The sequence below is a fragment of the Labrus mixtus genome, chromosome 3 (genome assembly GCF_963584025.1).
Source record: "Labrus mixtus chromosome 3, fLabMix1.1, whole genome shotgun sequence".
NCBI lineage: Eukaryota > Metazoa > Chordata > Actinopteri > Labriformes > Labridae > Labrus > Labrus mixtus.
The window spans coordinates 2,252,388-2,270,815 of NC_083614.1; the positions used below are offsets into that span (position 1 = coordinate 2,252,388).

The following is an 18,428-nucleotide window of genomic DNA, read 5'->3' on the forward strand; positions in this document are numbered from 1 at the left end:
TGCGTTGATTACACAGTTTGGATGTGTTTGAGACAGAAGCTACCGACATAGATGAACTCACTGACACTGTGGGTGTATTGGTGGACTGCGGGAGTGGGATGGTGCCCCAAAGCCCCCCCCCCCCCAAAAAACAAACAAACAAAAAAAAAAAACACAGGGGAGGGCCCTCTTGGATGCCCCTGTGGTAGATAAAACAGGATGAGGTGTCCTGTTAGTGGACAAAATGGGATAAAGTGCCCTCCAGCTTGCAGCTTTTTCTGCACTGGTGCCCAACCGTATGGATCAGGGGCCCTTTTTATTATTTCCGCCCCTGCTCCTCAAGCATCCTGAGTCCGCCAGTGTGGGGGTTCTTACCAAAACCTTCTGCACAAAGCTTTTGTGGGTCCAAGAGAAAGTCTTTAAAAGTGGGTCCTGACTTTGAAGAGTCAGCCCAGAAACACAATGTCAAAGGTGATAAGAGAATGAAATGCTAAATGGATTTGAGCTTGTATATTTCACACCTACACATTCACACACTGATGGTAGAGGCTGCTACGTAAAGCTGGAGCATCTTGGCAAAGGACACGTCGGACATGTGGCTGCAGGGGCTTGGGATCAAACCCCCGACCTTACCAACTGATCCACAGCCGCACAATTCAATGAAACAATTTAAGTATGATTTTAAACTTTAACTCTGCACTGTAACTTTTAACTCTTTTATATTTTTACTTTATTTGAATTAATTTCATTTTAAAGGGGTTATATGTAACTTTCAAAAATACTGTGTTTGTAGCGCCGTTACGTGAACTGCACCAGTAACCTGTTGCTTGCTCTCCCTCACGTGCTCGTCATACGTGCTCGTCATACGTGTTCGTACGTACACAAACGAGCATCATCATCGGCCGCCAAACACTGGATATTTACCGGCATAATGTTTACAGAGGAGGTAAATGGTCATACACATGTGAAAGTCTGTGTGTCTGTATTCATTCTCCATCCTACAAACGACAGTCTCTGCAGGCACTGGCTGAGAGCAGGAGTGTGTGATGAGTTTGTCCGCCTTTGAGAGCTCTTAGAGTGGATAGAAGTGTGTGGAAGACGGCCTCTGGCTGTGGAGGTGAAGACCGGGAGTGTGTGATGAGTTTGATAGAAGTGTGTGGAAGACGGCCTCTGACTGTGGAGGTGAAGACCAGGAGTGTGTGATGAGTTTGTACTGTTGATCTCTGTAAGTGGAGCGGAGTGAGGAGGACGTTGAGAACGTGCAGAAAATGTCACTTCCTGGAGCTTTCGCGGAAAATACGACCCGGAGAAACTTTTTATACAGGCAACACAGATGAGACAGAGACATGTAAAAAGTTACATATAGAACCTTTAATGATTTTTATTTGAACATATTTTCAGATTTAATCATTTCAGTGATTTTTAAATGTTCTATTTTAATGTTTCTTTTCTTTCCTCTGTCATGATGCTTTTTTCTTGTGTGAAGCACTTTGAATTGCCTTGTTGTTGAAATGTGCTGTACAAATAAACGTGCCTTGCCTTGCACAGAGTAGTATAGAGCATCTTCACTTAAAAACATTTTTTAGACAACAACACTGCATGTGTCACAGTTCAGAGTCCTGGAGGAAAGCAGGCTAACCCTTTCACCTTGCATACCAGGCAAACAGATCATGTAGCAGTTTGGAGCATGCATTGCAACATCTCATCTCACCAGGTTGGTTCATGAAACTCTAGCTCTGCCTTCAACACTAACATCCCCAAGTCCTCCACCCTTTACTCACCCAGATGTCTTTGGCAGTCCAGTAGTTTGAGTGGATCACAGAGGAGGAGGATTGCCAGATTGGCTTAGTCGCTAAAAGTTGTGTATACAAATATTTTTAAGTCACTTTTTTAAATGATTTAAAACAGAACGGAACCTTTTGACATATTTATTATATAACTATAAGAGCCAAGATAAGGTTCATATTTAAACAGTGCAGGGTTTGTAGTATGAAGATCAACTTTATTAAAGTGTTGCTGGAGCATTTTGACCTCATATTTAAACAGTAACAGCATGAACAAGAGGGTGAGAAGGATCATCGGTTGTGACGGTGTTTTGGCAGCTCAGTTGCCTCAAGCATTCATTCTGAGTAAAGCCTTGAGCATCCTCAGTGACCCTAATCTCCCCTTCAAAAATCCAACATGATGAGAATGTGTTGAGAATCAGGATCCATCAGAGCTATTCTGATGATCAGGGCGCGCAAGTCTTTTTACTCAAACAGCATGGTGACTGTTGAATGAGAGAGAATGAACATTTAGGATTATGATGGTTTTGGTGAGGGCCCTTTGCAATGAAGGATCCTTGTGCAACACTGCCATGGTGTTGGGCGGGCGGGGGGTTTCTGTAGTAAAAGTATGAAATCGCGAAATGGTCTTTTAGGATTGATTCAGCCGTGGTCAGACAACAGAAGTCACATGGCTGATAAAGTTTTCATGTTAACAGTGTTACTGATATTCTGTTTGAAGGTACAGCCTATAAACTCCTCTCCATGTGGTTACACTTCTAATAGTTTAGAGAGAAGACATTACCTTCACGTGTAAATGTCACACATATACATTTCTTCAGTCTCAGAGTCACATTTCCTTTTCAGCTCACAACAGACAGACACTTGGCTCCAATCCAAATATAACTCTGTTGCTGTGAGGTCTCTTACACATATGTATTACATCCTCACAGACCTAAAAGAAGAATTACTCTGAGATGGTTGAAAAATGTAAATCATATATCCATAAAATTACCAAGATCAATGAATCCATGAACATTTGTACTAACACATGGTTTCATATATTTAAAAACAGATTTAAAACTACAGACTGTAGATACTCCTGTTTGAATCTTCATCACACCATGTTGCTCCCTGTGCATGTTTAAATATACTTTGGTTGTCATCGGGGATGGATGGTGGACTGCTTTTTTTTACCTCTGTATTTATATTAATCTTTTTGACTGTTTTTATACATTTGCACTATTGCCACTCGAATCTTTCTATCTTTGATAGTTAAATGGTAAGTGGAATTGAGCGTGTTTAGTTTTTTTCTAGTCTTCTGACTCCTCAAAGTGCTTTCACACCTACACATTCACACACTGATGGTAGAGGCTGCTGTGTAAAGAGTCCATCAGTATTAACTCATCCATTCATACACATTCACACACTGATGGTAGAGGCTGCTGAGTAAAGAGTCCATCAGTATTAACTCATCCATTCATACACATTCACACACTGATGGTAGAGGCTGCTGAGTAAAGAGACCATCAGTATTAACTCATCCATTCATACACATTCACACACTGATGGTAGAGGCTGCTGAGTAAAGTGTCCATCAGTATTAACTCATCCATTCACACATTCACACACTGATGGTAGAGGCTGCTGAGTAAAGTGTCCATCAGTATTAACTCATCCATTCATACACATTCACACACTGATGGTAGAGGCTGCTGAGTAAAGTGTCCATCAGTATTAACTCATCCATTCATACACATTCACACACTGATGGTAGAGGCTGCTGAGTAAAGTGTCCATCAGTATTAACTCATCCATTCATACACATTCACACACTGATGGTAGAGGCTGCTGAGTAAAGAGTCCATCAGAGTACCAGAGTTTCTGTGTGTTCGGGGGAGATCACTTTTGGCTGTGTCTCTCCCAGGTCGAACCATGGCTCAGTACAAAGGAGCTCGAGTTTATATCTACCCGGACTTCTCCGCTGCTCTGATCCAGAGACGCCGGGGTTTTGATGCGGTTAAGAAAAAGCTCCGTGACAGAGACATCAAATACGCCTTGATCTTTCCCTGCACGTTGAGAGTTGTCCATGCCGGTAAGACACTTTTTCTTCGCACACCTGATGAAGCTGAGACATTTTTTGGTGAACTTTCCTCCATTGATTCCTCGATTGACTCTGACATGACAGCTTAACGCTAGTGGCTAGTGCTAATGTTAGCACAGAACTCTGAAAAGAGGCTGATGAACTTTTTTGTTTATTTTCCCTTTCTATTTTTATTTTTACCATCAGGTGAAATATTTTGTCTATTTCCCTTCTTCTAATTATTTTACCATTGGACCAGCAAGTTTTTTTTTTGTTTGTTTGTGTTTTCTGTTTTGATGTACAAAGTGGGCGTTGGGCTGCTGTGATGGATGCTGCTTTACTACTGTTTGCCGTAAAATGTGTTGCAAATGCCGTAAAACTGTGTAACACTAAAAGAGTTCGGCTATTTTAAGTTGATGGGAAGGGATAGACCCTTACAATAATTTACTACAATCAGTGAAAACTCTGAATGATGAAGTAAATTAATTATGAAGCATCTGATGTTTCTATTATTTTATTATTTTCTAGTATGTCATCAGATGACTTCATAAAGGCCTACTATATCATTTAGTATTAATAAACTTACCTCTGTTTTTTTTAATCTAATAATAACGAGCTATGCAGACTGAGCTATGAACATGAGCCATGTACCTATTCTTACTCTTATTATTTTATGTGTGTGTATGTGAGTGTGTGTGTGTGTGTGTGTTGCTCTCCTGCTTCTCTCTTCACTTGCCCCTGCTTATTACATATTGCTATTTGTGATGATGATCGGTGTGCATTTTTGCTGCCACCTTACTTGCATATTTATTTTCACATCATCTCGGAATAATGAACTCTATTAAAGGTATGCATGTTATTCACTTGAACATTAGGAGTTTGTCACCTAAAATTTACTTATTGAGAGCCTGGCTCACCTATAATAAACCTCATGTAATTACTCTTTCTGAAACCTGGTTAAACAGCAATATTTCTGATGATGAAGTCACAATTGATAACTATGTCCTTTATAGAAAAGACAGGGGCTCAAGAGGAGGGGGTCTGTTGACATATGTATCCTCAAATTTGACTGCAGAACTTATTTTACCAACTGAGAATCCCTCGCATTTTGATTGCCTTTTTGTTAAAATTATTTTACATTAGAACAAACGACTTATCATAGGAAATATCTATAAACCTCCCAATGCTCCTGCTGAAACAACTGAATGTATCCTATCAACCATTAATTCTTTAGACTGCACTAGTGAAAAAATCATATTAGGTGATTTCATCTCTAATTGGGCAGATTGCTCATCTCGTAATGATCGCAATCTCTTCAACAGTATAAATTTAACCCAACTTATAAGTGAACCTACCAGAGTTGGTCCCAGTTCGTCTTCTCTACTTGATTGGATCCTAGTTTCCCATCCCGACAGAATCATACAATCTGGGGTATTACCTGACTCTTTCAGTGACCATTCTATTGTTTTTTGTGTTTGGAAAATTGAAATGCCTCATCTTCCTCCTAAATTCATCAAAGTAAGGAAAACTAATAATATTAACCCTGAACTTTATATTAAAGATATCTTAAACATCAACTGGGAACGATTTCAACTAATACCATTCGTTGAAGATGCCTGGAATTACTTTTATACTGAGCTTGTTGAGATAATTAATAAACATGCTCCCTGGACAACAATTAAAGTCAAGGGTCGACACTTACCTTGGATAAAAGGAGATCTTATACACTTATTCAAACAAAGAGACAAGGCTTGGAAAAAATACCGTGTAACAAATAATTCCTCTGACTGGAATGCTTATAAAGAGCTGAGGAATAAATGTAAAACCAATACTAGAAATGCTAAGTCAAATTATTACAAAGACTGTCTGTCAACTGATTTTAAGAACCCAAAGCAATTTTGGAAGAGAATCAATAGTATAACCAATAAACCCTCAACAAATCCTACTACTCGTATCAGAATAAACAATGAAACTGTCAGTGAACCATCATTAATTGCAGAGGCATTTAGCCAACACTTCTCTACAATTGGTAGCTCCCTGTCTGGTTATTCTCACTCTGACTTTACCCCGACTCAGAACAGATGTGGCAGTTCCTTTTCCTTCAGAACTATCACACCAACTGATGTCCAACAGGTCACTGATGGTCTAAGCTCTGGATGCAGTGCTGGTCCAGATGGTCTGGAGATTAAGTTCTTTAAACTTGCCTCTCATATTTTATCATTTCCCCTGGCTGATTTATTTAATTTATCTCTTGCAACTGGTAAAACTCCCTCATCCTGGAAATGTGCCAGAGTAACCCCTCTTCATAAAGGGGGTGACCCCACGGACATCAATAATAATAGACCTATTTCAATTATTAATAGCATTGCAAAAATATTTGAAAAACTCATCTTTAATCAATTATCGAAATATCTTAATGATCACAACTTATTATCAACACACCAATCTGGTTTTAGACCAAACCACTCGACCACCACTGCTCTACTAAAATTCACCAATGACATACAGTCAGCATCTGACAGCAATATGTCTACAGGTGCTATATTTATTGACCTTGCTAAAGTATTTGACATGGTTGATCACTATCTCCTTTTAGATAAACTACATGCTATTGGTCTCTCTACTGACTCTTTGTTGTTTTTCAACTCTTTTCTTCATTATAGAAGTCAGTGTGTTTTTTTTCAGGGCAGCCAGCCAGACTTCAAGATTATTGATAAAGGTGTGCCTCAAGGTTCATCTTTAGGTCCTCTATTATTCTCCATCTTCATCAATGACCTCTCACAAGTCTGTTCTGACTGTCTAATTCATTTATATGCAGATGACACTGTAATATACTCCTCCAGTTCGGACATTTCACAAATTCAATACTCAATACAATCTGATTTTAATCTAGTCCAAAAATGGTTCTCTGTCAATAAACTTCTTCTGAAAAATCATATTTTATGTTGTTCTGCACTCGACCAGATTCTTTGCCCTTAACAAAAAACTGGCATATTAATTTCCTGGATGGAACTGTATTAGAAAAAGTAGATGAATTTAAATATTTGGGCCTTTGGCTAGATTCCCAGTTATCTTTCAAACCTCATATCAACTCAATTTCTAAAAAAATATATGCCCGTCTAAAATCACTTTATCGTTCTTTTGAATGTTTTTCACTGCAAGTCCGGAGAAGAATCGTGACACAATTGGTGCTGCCAATCCTTGATTATGCTGTTGTTATCTATGGGAACACCTCAGAGACAAATCTTCGACCTCTCACTACATTATACAACAGTCTATGTAGATTTGTTCTGAGGTGTCCATATAGGACCCATCACTGCCTAATGTATGAGTCCTTGAATTGGCTGGCTCCCAAGTCCAGAAGGACATTTCATTGGTCGCTATTTACTTTTAAATGTATCTATTTTAATTTCCCCCCGTACTTGAAACAATTTCTAATCCCTTTCAGTTCACAGTATAGCCTAAGGCATACTGATCATCTATTTTTCCTCACACCAAGAATCAGGAAAGAAATTGGTTTGCGTGCATTTAAATTTAAAGCTCCATCAGACTGGAATAACCTACCTCGCTCACTTAGATCTATCACCTCTTTCCATATCTTTAAATCATCTCTACTTACTCATTGTCAAACATCCTGCTCTTGCTTTTGATTTTCTTTATATATATATATTTTTTTTTTTTCAGATTTTTTTCTGATTGTGTAATACTGGCTGGTTGGTGGGTGGCTAGGCTTGGGGGAGCATTAAATGTGAGTGAATGTGAGTGTGTGTGTGTGTGTGTGTGTGTGTGTGTGTGTGTGTGTTTGTGGTGTGGGTGTCTCTGTGTTTAAATGTTTGGTATTATGTTTTGGATTTACCTTTTATTTTGATTTTGTATTATGATGATTAATTTATGTTTTGTAAGGACCCCCTTGAAAATGAGATGATGCATCTCAAGGGGCTATCCTTGAAATAAATTACAAATTCACACACTGATGGTAGAGGCTGCTGTGTAAAGAGTCCATCAGTATTAACTCATCCATTCATACACATTCACACACTGATGGTAGAGGCTGCTGTGTAAAGAGTCCATCAGTATTAACTCATCCATTCATACACATTCACACACTGATGGTAGAGGCTGCTGAGTAAAGAGTCCATCACATCAGTATTAACTCATCCATTCATACACATTCACACACTGATGGCAGAGGCCGCTGAGTAAAGAGTCCATCAGTATTAACTCATCCATTCATACACATTCACACACTGATGGTAGAGGCTGCTGAGTAAAGAGTCCATCAGTATTAACTCATCCATTCATACACATTCACACACTGATGACAGAGGCCGCTGTGTAAAGAGCCCATATTATGCCCTTTTTGGGGTTCGTATATTTAATCTATGTACCTACTTTTGTACGTTCACAATAGCTAAAGTCCGAAAAAAGTGTCTGTTTTCATGTACTGCTCCTCCTTGCTCCCTCTACGCTCTGAGTCCGTCAGCTACGCTCTGCTGAGCCCCCACTGTTAGACCCTGTCGTTATTGGTCAGTTGCTCAGCACGGTTCTCGGAAATGTCCCGCCTCTTTTACCATATTGGGAATGCAGCCACTGGCTCCGTCCGAGGGTAGCATAAACATTAGCACCTTAGCACTACTGTGCTACCGCAGGCTACGGCATATCGTGGGCGTGCTACAGAAGTTAACGGGCGTGCAACATGAGCTGCTGGGCTTGCCACAACGAGCCAATGGGCTTAGATCAGTGATCTCACACTGACAATGACGTCAGACTGACACATTTTTGTCGAGGGGGGCTAGAACCGAGCGTTACATGCAGCTAATGCTGCAGCTAACAGGAGGAGGTAGGAGAAGCCGCGTTTCCGCAGACTTTGAATTTTTTCAAATAGATGTGCCTAAACATGCATAGGATACATGGAAAACACACTAAAGAGCATATAAAACCAGAAAAAACATAATATGGGACCTTTAACTCATCCATTCATACACATTCACACACTGATGGTAGAGGCTGCTGTGTAAAGAGTCCATCAGTATTAACTCATCCATTCATATACATTTATACGCCTCAGACCAAGCAGTGGGAGCAATTCAGGGTTAAAGGCTTTATATGTGATTTTTCACACTTAAATGTAATAGAAATCAAGTATATCCTCTGAAAATAACTCTGTGAGTCATGACTATCTACAATGGGTGTAACACCTGAGTCCCACTTTCTGTGATGTTTTCAGAGTTTTCTTAGCTGTAGATACGCTTTGTTTACATCCGCGGGACGGCCGGCCAGCCGGCTCATCACCTCAAGTATAAAAGTTGTTTAATTGAGGGACTAGAGAAAAGAAGAATAACATACTGTACTCACTGCTTAACTGTGTTTCTAGATCACGCTCATTTCAGGTAAATTTACATGCAGTGTGAAGATACGAGCATAATAAAGCTTGCTAGCATTAGCATGCTAACACAACAATGCAGCGCGAGTTGTTTTGGTTTCAAGGGCGACATCTGCTGGATCAAAAAAATATTAATATATATTTTGCCTTTAAGTGTCTTGCCCTTCAGGTGTCTTGCCTAAGGACACGTTGCTGCAGGAGCTGGGGATCGAACCCTCGACCTTCCTGTTGAGAAACTGATCCACAGCCGCCCCTGTTATGTTCACCCTGATACTGATTAAATGAAGACACAAATGTCTCCATGGGGGTGTGTAGGTTTTTATCAACTCTATCTAATATCAAAGGGTATTTTCTTGTTTCAAGCAGGATGGTTATTCTTGACATGTCCCATTTTGGGCCAACCATATAGTTTAATATTTCAATGTAGGTGAAGAATGTTGCAGGTTTGTTTTTTTTAGAAAAAGGAGGTAGTATACATATGTGCAGGGCAGAGCAAAAACAGCAGACTGAGGAAGAAGATACGCCCGCACACTCGCTCAAATGCCACAAAAAAGTTTAATCACAATCCCAACGTTTCCACCAGAGGTCTTCTTCAGGTGATCATTATTTTCCTTACTTTATTACTTGCCATAAACAAGAAAGTAATTTAGCCAGCGAGCAGGAAGAAACTTTAATTCTGGGCCCCATAAGGTGTTAGGGTTAATAGTGAGCTGTGTGGGAGCTGAAAGAGTTGCTTCTTATTGCTGAGCTAAGCTCAATGATCACTAATAAGACCTAGAATTCCCATCACTACTCAGCACTGCAACCACTTTTTAACTTCTGTTTTTAGAACAAGCTTCAGGCAGTGATTCTGTCTGTTGGTGTATGTGTGAACATGGAGGCCTCCAGGGGGAGTCAATATGCAGATTGAAGGAGGCTGAGTCAGCAACTGCTTCTCTTTTGTTCTAGGACACACACTGCGTACTGATCATTATTCCTGGTTTATCCATTGGTCTATCAAATGTGGACCCAAGTACACACACACACGCAGAAATAAATTAGTGTTAAAAGTGTGATGGTTTGTAAAAAAGCAAATTGCCCCTTGGGAATAATAAAGCAATCCTTAATCCTTGAGTGACAAGGACATTTCTATGATTCATTTTCATTCAATTGTTTGTGTGTGTGAGTGCATATGCGTGTGTATGTATGTGTGTGTGTGTGTGTATGTATGTGAGTGTGTGTGTGTGTGTGTGTGTGTGATTGTATTTGTCTGTTTACAACTAATCTAACACATATGTGGGCCAACCCTTACTTTGTGTTTCAATCGGTTTCTGTGTAAATGATTCAAAATCATACTTTAAAATAGTTTTTTAATTCTTTACTTACACTTTATAATTGATCCTATGAACCCCTGACAACTCCTTTATAACGGGTTTGTAATGGATGTTGTAATTGGTTTGTAAATGGTGAATGCATCATCTGTCCGTCCATTATCAAAAACAGAATCATTAAAGTCATTAAAGGCAGCTAGTCGTCTGAGCCGTGTGTATATCATGTTTACATGGACGGGAGGGCCTTGAGTATAAATCTGTTTTAGTCAAGGACTAGAGAGAAGAAGAAGAACATAGTCACTGATTATTTGGATGTCATGTTTTTAGATCACGGTCATTCTCTGTTAAATTAAACGCAATGTGGAGCTAAGAGCTAACAAAAGAGCGCTAACATTAGCATGCTAACACAACAACGCAGGCCACAGGTGATTGCAGCTCGAGCCAAGGACAAGTTTGATAGTAATTCATGATATGTTAAGTAGGGCAATGAGGGTGAGTGCTGTCATTTAGGGCCCCATTAGGGAGGTTTCCTTGTGCCATTGCAAAATGTGTGCATTTTGAGGTACTGCTTTGGTTTAAAGTTTGTCAGCCCTCAGGGGCCCTTAAGTGGGCTGGGGCCCCAGGCAGGTGGTCGCCAGTCACTATGAAAAGAGCAGCGCAGTCTAGATGATCGTACAATTCATTAGTGTTAAAAATAAAAAAGGTAATAGTCATGATATTTAGTTGTATCAGACATACAGTAAGGCTATGTTTTATATTCCGTCCAGCCAGAAAGGGTTAACATGTTGAGATATATTCCCAAATATTTCCTTCCTTTGAATGCTTTCTTCTTTAAAAACTTCATCACTGCAGCAATAAGTTGTAGAACATTCCTTCATTGCTTCACATCCAAAGATGTGCTGCATCAGGGCAGATTAAGTGTCTCCAGTGCAACTCTATTAAAACATTGATAGCAGGTTGATTGGTTTGGTTTGGGCTCCTCCTGGGTTCAGAGATGTGAGGGGTGCTGCAATAACCCTCCACTAATGATTCTGCTTTTTGCAGAAAACGTTTTGGGACAAAGAACTACATTTGCAGTTGTTTGAAATATTCTCCTCATACTCATTGCCCATTAGGTAATTACTGCAACCTCACCACCAAGACCATAGTCTTTTGCTATGGCAAATTCAAGGCCAGTCATTTCTTTCAATGGGAAATGTTTTGATATTTCACTGAATGTTCAGTTTTCCCCGGGACTCAGGACTGTACCCCATCGTGGTCAGGTTCATTTTCAGCCAACAAAAATCTATCGTTTCCCTCTGTAAGAAGGTGCAGCTAACTTCCCTCCATCCTGATAAAGCATCTGAAAGGATGCAGTGTCCCTGGGAACTTGGGCTTTGCAGTTTAGGCCATATAGCATCCAGGTTGTCCCCTGGAGATAGAGCTGCACAACTGAGCGCCACTTCTTAACGATGGCTTTTTACTCCCTCAAGTTGAAGCATTGCACACCTGCAGGTGAGCATTTCTCAGTATTGGGGGGGCACTCATTTTACCTGTCGCCCACATCACTATGACATATCAGAGTAAACTAATTGACAAAAACTTAAAACATAATAGTTATGCAATTGTTAAAAATGCAAGGTGAGATATGAATAAATAAGAGGCTCTGATGGCTCTATAGCAGTTCATGTAATAACTCGTCTTGTCCTCAGCGACAACAAGTTTGACCTACATCTACATGAAGTGAAGAACTTACCTCTCAGGACAGTACAGCAACATAAGGGATTCCCAGTTTGATGTAGCTCCAAGTTTTGTGTTGACAAAAGAGCAAACGATTGCATCCACCGATGAAAACTGCAGGCTGTGGAGAAAGCTGCAGCAAAAGGCAAAAGAGATGGGCCTTGAGTAAGGTTTTTTTTTTCTTCACACAATGACAAAAATAGGCTCACAATATAGGAACAAAATGCCAAGTGTTAACTGAAAATGGAAAACTAACTGGGCTGTATACTCATAAAATAGATATAAAATATATTAAAGTAATTGAACTTGAAGTCTTCGTGTAATGCATTTCTAAAAGAATGAAGTCAAACCTCTTCATTCAACCACATGGATAAAATATATTTATATATTTATATTTATTTGCCATGAAATTTTCTATTTTTCTGCGGCTGTGGATCACGTAGTCGGTCGTCTCTCAACCAGAGGGTTTGGGGTTTGATCCCCAGCTCCTGCAGCTACATGTCTGATGTGTCTTTGGGCAAGACACTTAACCCCAAGTTTCTATCGCTGCTTCTTCAGCGATGTACGAGTGGGATGAGTTAATACTGATGGACTCTTTACTCAGCAGCCTCTACCATCAGTGTGTGAATGTGTATGAATGGATGAGTTAATACTGATGGACTCTTTACTCAGCAGCCTCTTCCATCAGTGTGTGAATGGATGAGTTAATACTGATGGACTCTTTACTCAGCAGCCTCTACCATCGGTGTGTGAATGTGTATGAATGGATGAGTTAATACTGATGGACTCTTTACTCAGCAGCCTCTACCATCGGTGTGTGAATGTGTATGAATGGACGAGTTAATACTGATGGACTCTTTACGCAGCAGCCTCTACCATCGGTGTGTGAATGTGTATGAATGGATGAGTTAATACTGATGGACTCTTTACGCAGCAGCCTCTACCATCGGTGTGTGAATGTGTATGAATGGAGGAGTTAATACTGATGGACTCTTTACACAGCAGCCTCTACCATCGGTGTGTGAATGTGTATGAATGGAGGAGTTAATACTGATGGACTCTTTACTCAGCAGCCTCTACCATCGGTGTGTGAATGTGTATGAATGGAGGAGTTAATACTGATGGACTCTTTACGCAGCAGCCTCTACCATCGATGTGTGAATGTGTATGAATGGACGAGTTAATACTGATGGACTCTTTACGCAGCAGCCTCTACCATCGGTGTGTGAATGTGTATGAATGGACGAGTTAATACTGATGGACTCTTTACGCAGCAGCCTCTACCATCAGTGTGTGAATGTGTATGAATGGAGGAGTTAATACTGATGGAATCTTTACACAGCAGCCTCTACCATCGGTGTGTGAATGCGTATGAATGGACAAGTTAATACTGATGGACTCTTTACTCAGCAGCCTCTACCATCGGTGTGTGAATGCGTATGAATGGACGAGTTAATACTGATGGTCTCTTTACGCAGCAGCCTCTACCATCGGTGTGTGAATGCGTATGAATGGACGAGTTAATACTGATGGACTCTTTACGCAGCAGCCTCTACCATCAATGTGTGAATGCGTATGAATGGAGGAGTTAATACTGATGGACTCTTTACTCAGCAGCCTCTACCATCAGTGTGTGAATGTGTATGAATGGACAAGTTAATACTGATGGTCTCTTTACTCAGCAGCCTCTACCATCAGTGTGTGAATGTGTATGAATGGATGAGTTAATACTGATGGTCTCTTTACTCAGCAGCCTCTACCATCAGTGTGTGAATGTGTAGGTGAGACCTGCGGTGTAAAAGAGCTTTGAGTAGTCAGAAGACTAGAAAAGCACTAGTCCATTTCCCATTTGGAGGCATAAAATGACAACCTTCAAGAAAATGAGAAGCCACAGCAAATCCCTCACTTCTTCATTATAACAAAACATGTTTGTATAATATTAGTTAGGCTTAATCTAATTCTTAATGTTCTTATTGTCTGTGAGACTGTGCTACTGGGATAACTTGTGGATTTATTGCAAGATCAACTTCTATCTTTACAACAGCAAAATTGTGACAGGAAAAATTCTCAGAAAGGCGATAGTACCAAACAGAATCTAGAGCTTTCCCTCTAGTTTGTTTGGGCTATTTTCAGTCGATATGGCTTCAAAATGAAGAGTATCCAGATATATGGGGGTGGGATGTGTAGGCAGGCTATTAACCAAATATAAAGAAAGCACCGTAAACACTAAAAAGTAGCCTTCAGTAAGGACAGATGAGAGGCAAAGCCAAACTGAAACAGTGGGGGAGGAAAACGGTGAAATATAAAGTGCAGAAGAAAACGGGACTAGAATGGGCAGGAATACTCAGAGTTGTAGAAGGAGCAGACAATAAAAGAAATATAGGTAGCACTATTCTATTCTGCCGCAGCCTACCGGGCCGGTGTGTGTGTGTGTGTGTGTGTGTGTGTGTGTGTGTGCGTGCGTGTGTGTGTGTGTGTGCGCGCGTGCGTGTGCGTGTGTGTGTGTGTGTGGGGGGGGGGGGGGGAGTGGGGTGTTACTGCCGTTGAGCCCGAAGCTTGACGCGGGACGTTTCTGGTCTCGAGCACCGCGGATTACTCCACCTGGCACGCGCACGATGATGGACATAAATATGGAATGAAAACACCAGACAACGCAAGATGGACAGGCGCTGAGATCAGCTTTAACTTCCCCCGGTGGCGGCACAGCTTCGATATGGTAGGGAAACAATCCGTTTCGGTACAATAATGTAGTGAAGTGTCCGCTCCGGTTGGCGTGCTGTTCCGTGTTTTCCAAAAAAGACGCAATGCGAGGAGTCACGCAGCTGAAAGTGGAGCAGAAAGAGGCATCCATGTCTCTTAATGCCATGAAGCCTCTATGCTCTGTCTCTCTTTTACTATGTTAAAGCAACCAAACATTAGGCTGCACTGTATTCCGAATTAAAACGTTTGCCTATGAAGAGAATTTGACACAAAATATCATAGACAAATCTAACAACTAAAAATCACATGCACGCCAGCAAGTGCACTAACGTGGTACAACACTACTTGTAAACAATTTTGATTTGTCGACAGCCAGCCTTAAATTCGGCACATATAAGACAAGCAGAACACCTTGCAGCTTTAGTAGTTATGCATTTCACATTTGGGTTACCTGTTCTCTGAACTGACGTTTTCCGGCGAAAACACTGTTCAGGGCGGAAGTCAGCAGTTGGAAACGTTCATAAAACTTGACGTTTAGTTGAATTAAAGCACTTTTGGTGTTAAAGATGATGGCCGAATAAGTCAACATATTATTAAGCATGCAATGATTGAAAGTGTCCTCTCACACGTTCAGTATGTCTGACGTCATTCAGTCAGCGTTAAAGCCGTACAGTTCTGAATGGAGTTTTGAATCATGTCGTCTCCATGCCGGGGAACGGGCTCTATCCCAGTGGCCAGTGTGCTTTCCGAGCCCTGGCGGTGCACCAGGAAGCGGATAACATGCCGTGGTGTGTGTGGGGGAAAGTTGTTCAGTTTGTGTCTTTTGAAGATGAACGTGCAGCGGCAGGCCCCTCTGCCCCCCCCCCCCCCCCCCCCCCCCCCCGCTCTCATCACGCGGGACGGCAGAAGGCCAAGTTGAAGTTCACTCTAGCCTCCTATTGCCTTGTTTGTGTGTGTGTGTGTGTGTGTGTGTGTGTGTGTGTGTGTGTGTGTGTGTGTGTGTGTGTGTGTGTGTGTGTGTGTGTTAGTCAGCAGAAAATGGCCGCAGTTAGAGCCAGCCGACTGACTTAGTGTGAAAAGCCGACAGAGGGCCTCCTGTCCCGGCATGTAGCTGGGGAGGAGAGCCGCTGGGATAAGAAGAGCTGCAGCTCTTTCCTCAGTCTCATCGAATTGTTGTTGATTAGAAGTTTTGAAGTGAAACACTCAGAGGACACTCTGCTCCTCCATCATCATGAACAGTAGAGGATAAATCTGTGACAGATCAAACTTGAGGATAGACTGTCTAATGGATTTCTGAACACAGCTGTCCTCGTCCACAAGGCTGAATAATCTGACTGCTGTTGATGTGACAGGAATGAAACAACTAATTTCAGCATATACGTTGACTCTATTCCTGACATTATGACTCTTTAATCTGGTGATTCATGAGGTCACACTCACTAAAGGTTGCTCTCTGTTCCTCTTAAGGCCGAGCTGATAGAGCTTTCCAGGCTAGCTCACAAACTTTGGAAAGCTCTGCTCATGACTTTATAAAATCTGATGATGATTACTAAAACCAGTTAAGATTAACTTTATTGATCCCCGCAAGGGGAAATTTCAGTTTTTACACTCTGTAAGTCATGAACACACACATAGGCTGACATGAACACACACATGCACAAAAAGGATCCTATGGACATGGAGAGATGTCAGAGTGATGGAGCTGCCCACAGTGGGTGCTCCTGAGCTGTTGGTGGGGAGGGGGTTTGGTGCCTTGCTCAAGGGCACCTTGGCAGTGCTCAGGAGGTGATCTGGCACCTCTCCAGCTACCAGACCAACTTCCATATTTGGTCTGCACCATCACTCTGACATCTCTCCATGTCCATAGGATCCTGTTTGTGCATGTGTGTGTTCATGTCAGCCTATGTGACTTGAACCGGTGACCCTCCGGTTCCCAACCCAAGTCTCTACAGACTGAGCTACTGCCGCCCAGTTAAGAACACACCTGTTCACACATTTGGTAATTATCCCGAGCATCATTTTAAAACACATCAGCATCCTTTACTGTTTATTCTAAATAGAAAGTGTGTTTTTAATGTTGACATGCTTTTATCTGTGGCTACATACTGTTTACACCAGTATACTGTAAACATAGCCTTTTCTATATAGCCTATACTTTACTCAATTAAATTAAATTCAAATTAAAAAAAACTTTATTTGTCCCCGGGGGGCAATTCAAAGGCACACAGAGCAGTAAATTAACAACAGTGCAGGTAGACCAAGTATAGTAATATAGTATAGTATATTAATATAGTATAGTTATATACTATAGTATAGTAATATACTATAGTATAGTAATATAGTATAGTTATATACTATAGTATATAACTATACTATATTACTATACTATAGTATAGTAATATAGTATAGTAATATACTATAGTATAGTAATATAGTATAGTTATATACTATAGTATAGTAATATACTATAGTATAGTAATATAGTATAGTATATAACTATACTATAGTATAGTAATATAGTATAGTTATATACTATACTATATTACTATACTATAGTAATATAGTATAGTTATATACTATAGTATAGTGATATACTATAGTATAGTAATATACTATAGTATAGTAATATAGTATAGTTATATACTATAGTATATAACTATACTATAGTATAGTAATATAGTATAGTTATATACTATAGTATAGTAATATACTATAGTATAGTAATATAGTATAGTATATAACTATACTATAGTATAGTAATATAGTATAGTTATATACTATACTATATTACTATACTATAGTAATATAGTATAGTTATATACTATAGTATAGTGATATACTATAGTATAGTAATATACTATAGTATAGTAATATAGTATAGTTATATACTATAGTATATAACTATACTATAGTATAGTAATATAGTATAGTTATATACTATAGTATATTACTATACTATAGTTATATACTATACTATATTACTATACTATAGTATAGTAATATAGTATAGTTATATACTATACTATATTACTATACTATAGTATAGTAATATAGTATAGTTATATACTATAGTATATTACTATACTATAGGCCTGCTCTATCTAATAACCTATTGAAAACTGCATTATTCTGTTGTGGTGGTCTTGATGATCAATTGTCTCCTGTGCCATGTCAGCCTGTGATTATACAGTTATTAACAAACAGTTTTTTAGAAACAAATAGGATTTAAAGAGCAGAAGAAGAGTTATATATGTTTGGATAAATGTTATAAGTCTATCTTTGTTGCCTCCTTACGGTGGAAATGTAGGAATGTGTTAAGGTGGAAATAATGTTGACCTACTGCTTCCTTTGTTTTTAAAGTCGGACACGGAAGATAGATATTTAAAAACAAAGATGGAGCATGCTCTGTGGAGACTTTCTGTATATTGGTGTTCTAGTCACTATTGAAAGTGTAAATAAAGACTGTGACCGAGTGTGTTTGTGTGGACGCA

General features: G+C 39.9%; 1 protein-coding gene across 2 annotated transcripts in view; it reads left to right on the forward strand.

The window, feature by feature from the left end:
• The first annotated feature begins 14,769 nt into the window (after positions 1-14,769).
• The window catches only part of nfic (nuclear factor I/C), a 39,683-nt gene continuing 36,024 nt past the window's right edge, over positions 14,770-18,428 (forward strand). The window contains exon 1 of one of the 2 annotated variants that reach the window (XM_061034879.1): positions 14,770-14,953. In XM_061034879.1, coding sequence (XP_060890862.1) covers positions 14,873-14,953 — 81 coding nt within the window. In that variant the 5' untranslated portion in view covers positions 14,770-14,872. The remainder of the gene's footprint in view (positions 14,954-18,428) is intronic. The other variant, XM_061034880.1, reaches the window with a different exon arrangement.